We start from the raw sequence: 14,061 nt of genomic DNA, 5'->3' as shown, positions 1-14,061 counted from the left end.
TTATAATGTGTCTAAAAGGCTCAATTGAATAAGCAAATTCTTCCCTTGCTTTCTCCAAATCGTAACAAGGTAGAGAGCATTCTTCACCCTTCTTTGGCTTTTCACCCAAACCAGGCATAGGATCAAACCAAAATGCATCTTTCTTACACAACTTTGCATTGTAAGTTTCACAAGTATTAACATCATGAATCAAAATGTTCACCGGAATCCAAGACTCCAAGATTTTGCGGCTACTTTCATTCATGTGTGCTAGAATGTGTTCTTCAAACTCCTTTGAATGCAAGATCTTGAGACTATCCCACAACATGCGATCAGTAGTGAGTTTAACTCGAAATGGCCATGGATCACCGGCCATGCCAAAAGTACCTTCAACTTCGTATTTGGACCTGTTGTTGCAAAGTTGTTTACAGCCTCGCTTCTGCACAAGTATAACTATTAATCATTGTAATCAATGATTAAGATTAATTTAAATGAAAATAAATACATAAGTAAAAGAATTTACAGTGATTTATTAGATGCAGATGTAGAAGAGATTCTGAATCCTTCAATTTTTTCTCTAGCAAGAAAATGACCAAGTGCAAGTACAAAAAAAATGATCGAAGATGTGAAAAATGCACTAACATAAGCTCTTTTTTATATGTATTTTGCTTTATACTTTGCCAGTGAGTCTTAGTCTGGAAAATTGACATGCATTGATTTCTTGAATAACTAGTTAATCACTCACGTTTTATTTCTTACCTTTTGGTGTTTTGTTTTCATCCTTGTGCCGTGGCAGTTTTGGTTGGCAATTCCGGTTTTTACTCTCATCCAACTGTGCATGTGTTGGTACATGCTGCCCACAATGAATACTAGTAATGAGTACTTCATTCTATTCTATGAATCGAGCTTTATTTATGTGGAAACTGAAAAATAGCAGCAATGCAAGCATAATGATATCATGTACCACCTATACACGAGGCGCTTGTTTCATTCTTCATTAAGTGTGTATTTATATTATTCAATGTGAAGAGAAAGTGTTTTGAGTGTTATTTTTCCCTTTTCACAATTATTAAGCGTTGTCATTAAGTTTTTGGTCCTATCCAAAGTATTGCCACTACCTGTGGCCGTAAGACTAATTTATCACCTCACAATCAACACACTAAATAGTATGGAGCTGCTATAAATTAAACACAAATTAATTAGGTTTGCATATAATTGTTTAAAAGCGTTTTTATCTCAATAATGAAATTTATACATGGCAAATTAATCTTCATTTCTAGATTATAATTTTTTTAATTAATTTTAATAATTTCTCATTCGCATTATTTATTATCCAAATGGCAAGTCATTCAAATATTTCTCATAACTAATATGCAACTCTTGCAATTTATTACTGTTATGTCGTTTCTTTATTGAACATTGAGGTTGCGTTTGGATGAGGATTGTAGAAATTCAAGGGATTTTAAATGTTATAAGAAATTCAATTGATTCAATTGAATTCCCTTGATTTTCAAATTAAATTCTATTGTTTGGATAAAGAGATAACATTTCATCAATTGTAAAATTCTTTGTTTGGGTAATATAATAGAAGTTCCTTCATTTATTTTTTTAATCTTAATATAATAATATAATTTTTTAATCTTAATTAATATTATTTGAATAATTATAATAAAAAACTCGACCTAAACCCTGATATCAGCAGAAATATCTAAAATCGTCCCTAAACACTAAAATCGACACAAAACCCTAAAATTAACCCTAAATCAAACATGAACCCTAACATCGGTCGAAAAAACTAAAATTGGCTCTAAACCCAACCAACACTGGAGTCTCACCCGACGAAGACTACTGACTTTGACATGAAAGAAAAAATGATCGCCCGAAAACCATAAAATTAACCCTAAACCCCACCAGAACCCTAAAATCGACCGAAAAACCTAAAATCGGCTAAAAAGCCTAAAATCGACCATAAACCCTAAAATTGATCGAAAACCCTAAAATCAACCTTAAACCCGATATGTACCCTAAAATTAGTAGAAAAACCTAAAATCAGCCTAAAACCATAAAATCAACCCTAAACCCGTCCCGAACCCTCAAATCGCCCGAAGAACCTAAAATTGACCTTAAACTCGACTTGAGCCCTAAAATCTGATGAAAACCTAAAATCAACCGAAAACCCTAAACCTGACGTAAACCTTAAAATTAGCCGAAAACCTAAAACCAGCGTAAAACCCTAAGATCGATCCTAAACCCGACTTGAACCCTAAAATCGGTAGAAAAACTTAAAATCGATCCATACGATTTTAGAATTGAGAAAAGTGGGGATCTGAGTTTGTGGGTGGAATTGGAATTAGGAAAGTGCAGTGAGATTTTGGGGCGCGTTGAGAGAATGTTGGTGTGTGATTGGTTGGAGGGTGATACATGGTGTGGGATTTTTGATTGCGTGGGGGTAGGTCACGTGAGGTTGGAATGAGTGTGATTTTGCAGGATTATGTGACAGAAAGAGGGTTTTGATGTGGTTATGTATAGGAGCCACATGAATCTGGGAGTCCAAGAGAAGGTAAATTTGGGGGAAATTAAACATGCCAAATACACTCATGCAGTCACGCCAGATGTGATAGGTAAATAAGTGAAATAAAAAGAATGTAAAGTGTGATTAAATAAAACCATAAATCTAGATTATTGAGAAGTCTTACGCATCTTCAATACTTGGCATCTCGTTGGTATCTTATCACTCTTTTAAGGGCTTGAAATGACGCATAGGATAAAAGGTACCCGTAAGGTAAAGCATATTTTTGGCCCTGATCGTGGTATTTTTTTTTTACTTTTGATTGGGTATTACTATATCACATAAATTTATATTATTTATCTCAGCCTAATATTGATTGTGTCTCACAATACCTCAGATATTTATATTATGTTGGATGAATGAAAGAGAAAAAAAATAAATTAAAATCTTGCTTTTTCCTGGTGTCTTAGCTCGGATATAAATCTTAGAAATAAAATCTCACACCCTCCACTTAATCTCACTCCAATGCAAGGAAATTTAATATACTATAAGATCCAATTAAATTTGATCCATTCATATTGTATTTCACCTTAAACCGAACCAACCTCTAAACACCCTTAGTCTCTCATATTCTCTTTCTAATTTATAGGGTTGTGCTACTTTCTCTTTTTGAAACGAAATCCATTCATTAAGAAGAAGGATCGGGCGTCGAGACTGTTACATCAAGATGAACCAAATAGAGGACCCCTAACGGGAACTCCTCAATCCAAGCCACATAACCCAAAGCTAAATTGTGATAATCAAGAATTACTAAATCAAGAAAGGAGGTGCCCTAACAGTAACGCTTCCAAGTCTCGATCAGTTGAAGGTAATTAATCTCAAAGCAAACTACAGGAAAACAGAGATCATACGTAAGTTATACTTTGTCCTTATAAATAACTATAATAATAGTTGCAAAACTCATTATTATCTAAGATGGTTAGGAATTTATTATGAGAAATGACAACAATAAGGAAAACATAAAAAGTCATTTCAAGAGGATTCAATGCCCTTGCTTAAGGAAGAAGTCATTGGGGGAGGGCTTGGGAAACTAACACTCTTGTTGAAATCAATGACCTTAGCACTTACAACATTTTTGTCACCGTTGGAGCTCCCCCATTAGGCTCTCTCGTATTCACCTTCCTAGCAGCCTTCTTTTGAAAGATGTTATACACATCCCATTTTTCCATCTGCATTTTGAGTTAAAAATTTAGTGATATGATAATATTGATGACAAAGAAAATAAAATAAAAAGCTTTGATAATGATTCAACCAACCATTCTAAAGAGAATTTAAAATATATTACTCTAAAACTACTCAATTTTGAAAAGGGCCCCTGTACTATATATTTTTTTCTTTACCTTAGATGGATTCGCAATAGCACAAGGCAGAACTCATGAATCACCCATTTGGTCCACCTAGCACAAACACCTTCCAGCTCCCAGAAAACTAGAGTGTTCCACTTCCCAATAACCTGGTTGTTTCAAGGAATATGAATGTTTTTGCCTTTCTCTACAACCCTCCATTGACCACTCCCAGCAAATCTGATGTCAAGGCTTTCAAGATCACGCCCCATGGTATTGTAGAAGAAGCACTTACGCTCATTGAAAATCTTCTCCTCTGCAAAGATAGGATCAAAACCTAAATTAATTCCCACTTGAAAACAACATAAAACATTTCATGGGACATGCAAAAATTGGAATTTTTATTTTCTAGTTACGAGACAAAATGCTCTCTGAGTTAGCACAAGGGTCAAAAAGGTTTAAAGGCTCGAACATTGAAAAATGAGAGTTAAAAAAATCACCAACCTCCTCTAGGAAGCCCCTAAGGCTCAGTTTGAAACACATCAAAATTTGGGATGATTTGAAGAGGAGGTTGAGCAAAAGCCCTCCTTTTCAAGTAGAAATTCATAAAATCCTCATCAGTGGGATCAAACTTGTAACTAGGTGGCAACCTAACACTACCATCATTATCATAAGTTATGAGGCCAACCTCCGTCTCAAGGGATGAAAGGATGTCATCTCAAGTGAAGAAAGGGTTGTTTGAACTATTTGGGTGAATCACTTCAGTAAACTCTTGTTGCTAGAGAGCATTAGAAATGCAAGAGGAACGATCATAACTTTGATAATTTGAATAATTTTAAGGATTGACTTAATTCGATAAGGGATGACTTCTTTATAAAAATCATAACTATGATAATTCCATTTTTTTAGAGTTAAAAAAAAGCAAAATAAAGTACGACCCCACCCGACAAAAACCAAACAACAAACAAAACCACCAGAAAAAAAAAAAAAAACCAAAGACCTTACAAGCCTGAACAACCCAAAAACCAACCAAGGGGACCAAACAACCTAAAAAGACAACTGGCCTACCCAAGCACGCTACGAGCTCGCAGACCCATTATCTTTAAGATACATCGCCAGACCATGAATGGTCTCATCCTCGCTAAAAAAGAATTCCAAACCTGCCAGTTTTCCTAAAAAATAAGCCTTTCTAGCCAGTGTATGGGCCAAAAGGAGAAGGAGGACCACTTGGCGGACTGCACGTGGCATCTTCACAAACAACCTTCTTTGGACGACCTCTAGGCTTGCGAGGGGTCCCCTCTGAATCACGCTTCGCCCCACGCTTCTTCCATCGTCGTCCACGAAGACGAGGTCTCGGCGGAGAAAACTCAAGAGTTGGGTCTTCAAAACTGACATCCTCATACCCCCAAAGAGAAGAGCAATGCGACAAAGCAATAGCTCCCTCTTGCTCATGATCGACAGAAGCTGGGCAAGACCCCACCTCACCACTAGAAGAGCAACCCGCAATAAGATGATCAGAAGAGGCACTATCGGGAAAGGTTGAGCAGGCTACTGGAGATGGCAAGGAAGTAAGAAAATTTGTGGCACCCTCCAAAGCTGGGAAATCATAATTGCAAAAGAAAGATCCAGGGCCAAAGAAAGACCCAAACAAAGGAGATAGTTTAAAACTGGGGGATAAAACTCCACATTGGGCTTTTAAAGAGCAAACCATAAGTGGACCAGACACCACATATTTCACCCAAATCCTTAAGGCAATGGGTGAATGAGTCCTCACACTTATAAACCACTCAAACTTATCCTTAGCTTCCAATGTGAGACTTACTCACACTTGAAAATTCCCAACAATCTCCCCCTCAAGTGTGAGTCCATCTAAAATGAAAGTTGGGCTTGTACTCATCCAGAACCTCAGAGGCCGTCATTCTGGGCTTGTGCTCCTGAGTCTTAGAGGCCCAGACCCATGGTCAAACAACCATCGACTCTGATACCACGTTAGGCCAAAGAAAGGGCCAAAGAAAGGAGATGATTTAAATTGGGGGGATACAACTCCACATTGGGCTTTTAAAGAGCAAACCATAACTGGACTAGACACCACATATTTCACCCAAAACCTTAAGGCAATGGGTGTGTGGGTCCTCACACTTATAAACCACTCAAACTTATCCTTAGCTTCCAATGTGGGACTTACTCACACTTGAAAAATTTCAACAAAGGGAACCAAGCGAACCAACATTATCACATTGAAAGGCCAAGACAACATTCAAACTCCAACTTGAAACCCACAAATGCTCATAAAAACCAAGCTGCAACTGCATAAAAGGAAGAGACAGAGGCTCCTTAAAAATAGAAAAACCATTAACACCACCAACCAAAATAGGCATAAAATTAAAGGATAATAAATTATTTTCAAAATTCCCATGAGACATAACTGGCAGCATATTCTTCTCTCTCATCCCACCAAGCTGCACCCTTGCCCCTTCGAATTCTACATGTTCCAGAGAGGCCGAAACTGGAGAAAAGGATTCACCTGAAACGTACCCATCTTCTTTGTTTTGAGCACACTGATCCTCAACGTCCAATTCTGGGAACAACACGCCGACCGAGATTCTTGGCCCTGAATCACACTTCGATCCCCTATCCACAAGCATGGAAACCTCCATAGCAGCGACTGAAACCGATCTACATCTCTTTGGCTTCCCCATCACAACTTCACGCCAGGATCTAGAAGGTATGGACGAGTCTACCGCCTTTATCTGCCGGAACTAAGATTCAGACGCCTTCACAGGAACCTGTGAAACGCGGAGCTGCTATTCCAGGCCCTTCAAGCTCGCGTGAGGGAGCTTAGACGAAGCAACAGACAAGAAAGCGCCACTAATCCTAAACCTGTCAAGACGCTTCATCGCCGAGAAGGCATCCTCCTTGAGCACGTAACGAACAAACCCAAAATGGAACCTTCGCCTAAACTTCCGCTGTTGTTGGATGAACACATTTTTCACCTTTCTATGCTTCAAGGAAAGGTCCCTTACCATATGGTATCCCACAGCTTCCGAAATACCATTGATAAACAGTGTGTAACAGGACTAGGGATGTCAATGAGTATGAGTGGCATATATCCACCACCCGCTCCGTTGGTAATAATACATACCCGTACCCGCTCCATACCCACAATGATATCCATTAAGTGAGGTTTAATCAGATTTTAAAGTATTCGTGGATATTCATAGGCACCCATGAACATATATGGATTCACATATACTTGTTCAAATGAAAATAATATTAAAAATAAAATTTAAGATTAGACTTCACAGTCGATACGTAAAGGCAAATACTTATTTTCTTTCTCTTTTTTTGGGTCTACGAGTTTCTTTTTACCATTACTATTGTACAAGTTTACTTGAAGAACACAAACACAAATTGATTAGGTATTAAATTTGATATACATTTCTTACTAGATTATATATAGTGTATTTTAGTATTCTATATATCGAGTGGTTATCCAAGGGTATGGATACATCAATATCCGTACCCACCCCATTAATAAATGGATAATGGAAATGCCCATTAAATAAATTCGTGGATATCTGTGGGTGCGGGTAATTTTACTCGTAAAGGGTTTTTATCCGTGGGTATTTGGGGGCGTGGGTAATTTTGACATCCATAAGCAGGACCTTTTAGAACCACCGTCGTCCCAACGCTCCCCATCTATGCCCTCGTCTTGCTCCTCTTCATCACCACCGCTGAAATCAATCACTGAAGCACCACCTCGTCCTGAGCAGGCCCTAGAAGTCGCCTCATGACGAAGGAGCAGAACAAACCCCAACAGATTTTGAACTAGGTTGTGTACTTGTGTTTGGAAGATTCTTTTTATAAGCCAAATAGTATAAAATGAAAGAGAAATACTGAATTGCACGATGGATGTAGAGCACGAAAAGGCACAACTGTGTATTTCCCAAATTTCCATTTATATTCTGTTGAATTATAAATTTAAAAAATAAGATTTGTGTTCAATACAATAACTGAATCTTGTGTATCGTGCCTGGCGTGCAAGGAATTTAGTCGTGCCATGTAGCAAGTCTAAAAAGAAAGTACTAGGAGTACTTCAATTCATTACAAGAGAGCAAAAGGAGAAAGAAAGAAAACAGAAACACGAAAGGTAGGGAGCAAAAGAAGGAAATAGAAGCAAAGACAAAGGTTGGTGCTCATCTTGTACTCTTATGACCGGTTGCAATGGAAATTTGGCGAGGGTGCTATCAATGGTTGGGGGTTCTAATAGTGCTACCAAATTTCCCTAGGGTCTGTTTGGATTGAGGGAGGGGGAAGGAGTGGAGTGGAGTGAAGTGGAGTGGAGTGGAAGGAGGAGGGGTTCCATTGTTTGTTTTATTTAAAACAGGATGGAAGGGAGTGGTAAGTAATGGTCCAAATTTCATCATGCTCCATTGGTTACCTTCATATTTGCTCCCCCCAAATTGAATGGAAAGGAATGGAAAGCAAAACCATCATTTAATTAAATTGTAAAAATACTATTTTACCCCTAGTAGCCTCCCTCCATAACCTCCCTTGCACGTTCTTACTCACTCTTTTTCACCCATTCTCAATAGTTGCTGCCATCTTTGTTTGCAACTTTCTCTCGCCTTTCCCCTGCAGTTGCTCCCATGTCTGGTGCAAGCTTTTCTCTGGGCAAGTAAATTTTTTTTACCTCTTCAATATACATGTATTTGTTATGAATTCTCACCCCTGGTAACCTACCACCATAACCTCCCTTGCACGTCATAACTCTGTAACTAGCAAGGCTTATTTCCTATAGTAATTTTTTCTGTTTTTAAATTCAGTATAAATCGGCTACTTCTAAGCATATTTGCGCTATTTCTCACTAATTTCTCTAAGTATGTTCCTCATTGCCGGCTTGTAATTAGTTTTTGTTACCTGCAATCATGTTTTAATCACAGACTATTTTATGCAATCCACTTTGACGATATTACTGTACCATTTGTTTGAAGGTATTTTTGATTTCTTAAGGATAATTAGTGTTTAAGCCCGTTTTCATATAAACACCAGATTGGAGATGAGATTTTTTTTTTTGAAAAGGAGATGAGATATATAATATGTATGAAAGGAAGATAAATTGTTGAGCTCCCTTAACAATCAATTTGACATTCTTATAAGCTAAGATGACTTTTTTAATGATATTTTATAATAAGGGTAATATAGGAATAAAAAAGTTATAATTCATTCTGCTCCGTCCCAAGTGGAGCGGTAGATTTGTTCTATTCCATCACAAAATACCCAAACAATGGAATGAGATTTTTACTCTATTCCGTTCCGCTCCATTCTGTTCCATTACATTCCATTCCGCTCCGCTTTATTATGTACCATCAATCCAAACATAGCCCTAGAGATCACTTGCTTCAATTCTCTTTTTGCTGGAATAAGTGTCAACAAGGAGGTGCTTTCTCAATCTGGCTTTCAGCAGTGTTGTCAATTTGGTTGATTTGTAATGATGTTGTATTTAGGGATGGTACGGTGGATGTCAATTCTGTCTTGGAATTGATCCTGGCAATGACTAACGGCAAAGTATACATAGCGAGTTCAGCTGTTCTCTGTATGAGTGGTGCTCTCAACCTCTTTTGTGTCTGCAATTGTTATGATTTGGGATTGCAACTGTCATGTCGAAGGTTGCTGTTTTTACAAGATGGGAGTTCGTTTGATGAGGTGTTTCTGTTGGAGTGTGATTAGTAGTATGCGTGCGTGTGATGTGGAGAATTCACCTGGCTGTGTTATGGTTGCTTGGGTTGTAATGCTACCCTTTAACCTGGTTTGGTACTTTCAGTTGCTGAGGTGGGTCTTTAATTGGGTCTGTTGCTGTGGAAATTCACTTTCACATTTGCTGTCGTTTTTCCTATTGCTGATGGCTTTGCTTCTGGTATTTAGTTAGGATTTGATTGATTGATGCTGGTTTTTTCTATTGGTTGAGGTGGTGGGGTGTGCGTCCCTGCACCATATTTTATTGTAGGTCTTTAATTGTTGTTGTTGTTCTGGTTCTTGTGTTTATCTATTGACCCTATTCTGCTTTTTTTTTATTTGTTTTCATTTCTCCTCTTTGTATTAAGGGTTGGAGTACCCCTTGTACTCCCTTTAATGCATTTATTTTGCCTACTAAAAAAAACAAAGGCTGGCGCTATAAACTCGGGTAAATCGGAAAGATAAATTGCACTCGCCAGAAAATTGATCTATCAACATCTCATACCCAACCCATAAAACAAAACAAACAAAAACTCGGTTCCTGGATTCCCGAAGCAAGCATCTCTCCCTTTATTAAAAAAACCCACCAACAACAAAACGAAAAACAGGGGAGCTGCCACCGTAACAGTTCAAGTGAAAAACGATCTCATTTAAATGAAACAATTTAAATTTGATCGGTTTGTATTTTATTTTACATTATACTAGAAATTAAACCCGTGCAACGCACGGGTTCGTTTTTAATTTGTATTTTTTTAATTGTAATATTTAAATTTACAGAAAGGTAAGAAAACTATTATTTAGAAGAAGATTTAGAATATATGTATAATTAAATATAATTGAGTTATGATATTCTCACACTTTATTTCTCTAATAAGGGAAAAAAGGATCAAACAGGTAGATTTCTTTTTTTTTCTTCATCAGAAGAAAAAATAGGTAGATTTCTATTGAGATTGAATTGAGAGTAGATTTTTTTTATATAAAAGAAATTTTATTACTTAATTAGATTAGTATTGAAATGAACGTGGTAGTCTACTATTTTTTTTTCTAATATTGATTTAGTCATTGCAGTGATGTTATCAGTTGTGCTAAAAAAAAATTATCAAGATTGATGTGGTTGTTTACCATTGCTGGTGGCATAGAAGTTCTTTTAAAATCACTTTCACGAACATAAAAATATATTCTATCTAACTGCAGGATGAACGTCATTTGTTCCCTTTGAATGATTAAGTTGCTATTTTTTTTCTTCCATAATATGACAATATTGAGGAGTGAAAGATTCATATTTCTTATCAAGAATATAGTGAGTACTATATTTTACACTTATCTTTCTTGTGCAATATATAAATTTATGTGGCACACACTTTGTTACTGATTTGTGTCATATAAATATAGAAATGATGATATATTTGTATGATTTCAATTGAATGAGAAGAATTGTTTAGTAAATTACCATATATGTGAAACTCACAGTTTTATTTTACAATCATCTGCAACGGAGATATATGTGGATTTTTTGTTGTTGTTGATGATCTTTCTCCTGCAATAAATTAAAGAAATAAGAATGGGTAATTTAAAAAAGCAATTTTGAAATTAACTAAAATAATTAAGAATGACATACTTGTTGAAGTAGTTAGAGTCTTAGAGACAATTGTCATTTTTTTCTCACCAGCAGGTGAAGTCTAAGAAATATGAATAATTTGAGTTTGTGAGTAATTTCACTGGTTTGTTTATATAGAGATATAATAGATGCATGGTTCAATATAATACATTTCATTTTTTATTTATTTAATGTAGATAGTTGAATAGCCTCCTGATATTAACAATTTTATTCAGTTTTTGACACTGGTATTGCCATCATGCCACTATTTTTAATTTAATGTTAGTTTTTCTTCGGAGTTACTATGCTAAGGAATTCTAAGAGTTTGTGAGTTTAAGAAAAATAGACATATATTCTTGCAGAAAATTGGACAGCAAACTAAGACCATTGCGTATCAAGATTAATTTTGGCGGAAGTATGCTTTATGGTTAATAGTTTTTTTTTTCTTGGACTAAATTGATATTAGTTTAAAATTAACATTAAATTTGATTTTAATTTAAGGTACTGTGCTAAAACCATTTGCAGATATATATAACTTTGTGGTCTGTTACACTTTTGGCATGGATGTTACTCTTTTACTTATACATTTGATATTTATTAAGTTTAAAACTGAAATCATTAGTGCACAAGTTTCCACTACCCGTTCATTCACTCACTAAGCTATCTCATTAAAACACCAGTTTTTTTACTAATGTATGTAGGTTCTCATGTGTATTTGTACTTAATACTTAGCTCAAGTGAGCTTTACTAATATATATAGATCTGAACCAGCACAGGTCGTGAACACTCATAATCTTTCTTATTCACTCTACAATTTTGAGAATTGTACTGCTTTCTCTTTATAATAAACTATATTGTTGTTTTAAAAATTCATTATTATCTGAGATGATATGGCCTTTATTAACTAAGTTACTCCCTCCGTTCCTATATAACTGACACTATTTTCAGCTGAATTTTGTTCATAATTATCTGTCACTTTACAAAGTTCAAGAGAGCATTAATTATATTTTACCAATTGTACCTTTATTTATTGGTGGTGGGAAAATTGAAAAGTTAGAATTAATAAGAGAAATAAATTGTATAATAGGAAATTCGATTGTAATTTTAATAAAACAAGAACATTAATTGCTATTTTTTAATACTTGTGCAACAACCTTAAAGTGTCAGTTATATAGAAACGGAGAGAGTACCACTTATTCGTCACTTATGATAAATGACAACAATAAAGAGAGCATGAAAAAAAGTACTTCATGAGGATGGAATCTCTTCACTTAAGGAATGGTAGAGCTTGAGAATTGCCACTCTCATTGAAATCAATTGCTTCAACACTTGCACCGTTTTTTCCACCATTAGAGTTCCCCTCTTTAGACCCTCTTGTTTTCTTTACCTTTTTTTCATCATTCTTCTGGAAGATGCGATACACAGCCCATTTTGTCATCTGTATTTTGGGTTACAAAGTTCAGTGATATGGTAATATTGATCACAAAGAACAATTTTAGTGATGATTCTACCTATCAACCATTCTCATGAGAATTCATAAAATCCTACTCTAAACGTGCTTTGTTTTGAAAAAAGGGTCATTGTTCTATATATTCATTCTTTACCTTAGATGGGTTATCAATTAACACAAGTCGGAACTCATGCATCACCCAGTTAGTCCTCCTAGTAGAGACTCCTTTCGCCTCCCAGAAAATCAAGGTGTTCCTCTTTCCAACCACCTTGTTGTTTTGAGGGATAGGAATGTCTTTACCTTTCTCCACAACCTTCCACTGACCACTTCCAGCAACTCTCATATAAAGATTTGTAAGGTCACGTTTCATGGGGTTGTAGAAGAAGAACTTGCACTCACTGAAAATATTTCCATCTACAAAATTAAGAAAACCTAAATTAAATTCAAAACACTATTTTGGTTCAAATCCCAGTTGAAAACAACACAAACAGTTCATGAGACATTAAAAATGTTTTTATTTGTTATAAGACAAAATTCTCTATGGGTTAGCACAAGGTTCGTAAAAATATTAAAAGACTTGTGAAGCAGTAAAATATGAGATAATTAGAAAAAAAATTCACAAACCTCCTCCGGGAAGCCCCCAAGGCTCAGTTTGAAACACATTAAAATCAGGGATGATTTGAACAGGAAGATGTTGAGAAAATACCCTCCTTTTTAAGTAGAAATCCACAAGAACTTCATCAGTGGGATCAAACTTGTACCCAGGTAGTAAACTAACACTACCATCATTCTCAAAAGTTATGAGGCCGATCTCCATCTCAAAGGATGTCATCCTAAGTGAAGAAAAGGATTGTTTGAATTATTTGGGGAATCACTGCAATAAACTCGTGTTGTTAGGACACCAATTTATAGATTCAAAATATGTAGTGTCATTTAATGTTTGTATCTTAGAGAGCGTCGGAGATGCAAGAAGCAAAGGAATATGAGGTAGAGAAAGAAATAGAGGAGCATGACAAAAGAAAGAACATCATAACTCTAATAATTTGAATAACTCGAAGAATTGTTTTCATATGAAGATTCATAACTCTAATAATACCGAATTTATAAATTTTAGCTAGTATAATTTTTCAATAAAGATAAAAATTCTTGAATAAAATATTTTGCGAGGTTTAAAACCCATGATATGAAAACTAAAAATAAAATAAGAAAACACTCCGAGATGTTTTGCAGAGCATCTCCAAGATGTTTTGCAGCTTTTATTAGTTTTAAAAATGTTAAAGAGAAATAAGATCAATTTTTATAATAATTCCTATCAAGCAATTTTCTTTTTCCAATTTTTAAAAGTTAAATTATTTTATAAAATAATAATCAAACCTGGATTGGGAATAGTTTGATAAAAAAAAAAAAAAGCCCAAGTCTCCAAGTACGGAAACCAATTAGGCGCCAA

At 35.6% G+C, this 14,061-nt stretch overlaps 1 protein-coding gene across 1 annotated transcript; it reads right to left on the bottom strand.

Annotated features, from left to right (window-relative positions):
• Positions 1–12,431: 12,431 nt before the first annotated feature.
• LOC130717229 (NAC domain-containing protein 83-like) lies at positions 12,432–13,446 on the bottom strand. Its single transcript, XM_057567383.1, has 3 exons — positions 13,239–13,446; positions 12,769–13,028; positions 12,432–12,602 (listed from the first exon to the last, which is right to left on the bottom strand). The coding sequence occupies exons 1-3, from the start codon at positions 13,444–13,446 to the stop codon at positions 12,432–12,434; spliced, it is 639 nt and encodes a 212-aa protein (XP_057423366.1).
• Between the last annotated feature and the right edge of the window lie 615 nt (positions 13,447–14,061).

This window comes from Lotus japonicus, chromosome 1, assembly GCF_012489685.1.
Source record: "Lotus japonicus ecotype B-129 chromosome 1, LjGifu_v1.2".
Taxonomy (NCBI): Eukaryota; Viridiplantae; Streptophyta; class Magnoliopsida; order Fabales; family Fabaceae; genus Lotus; species Lotus japonicus.
Note: the sequence above shows the minus strand (reverse complement) of the source record. Positions and strands in the feature narration are given on the sequence as shown.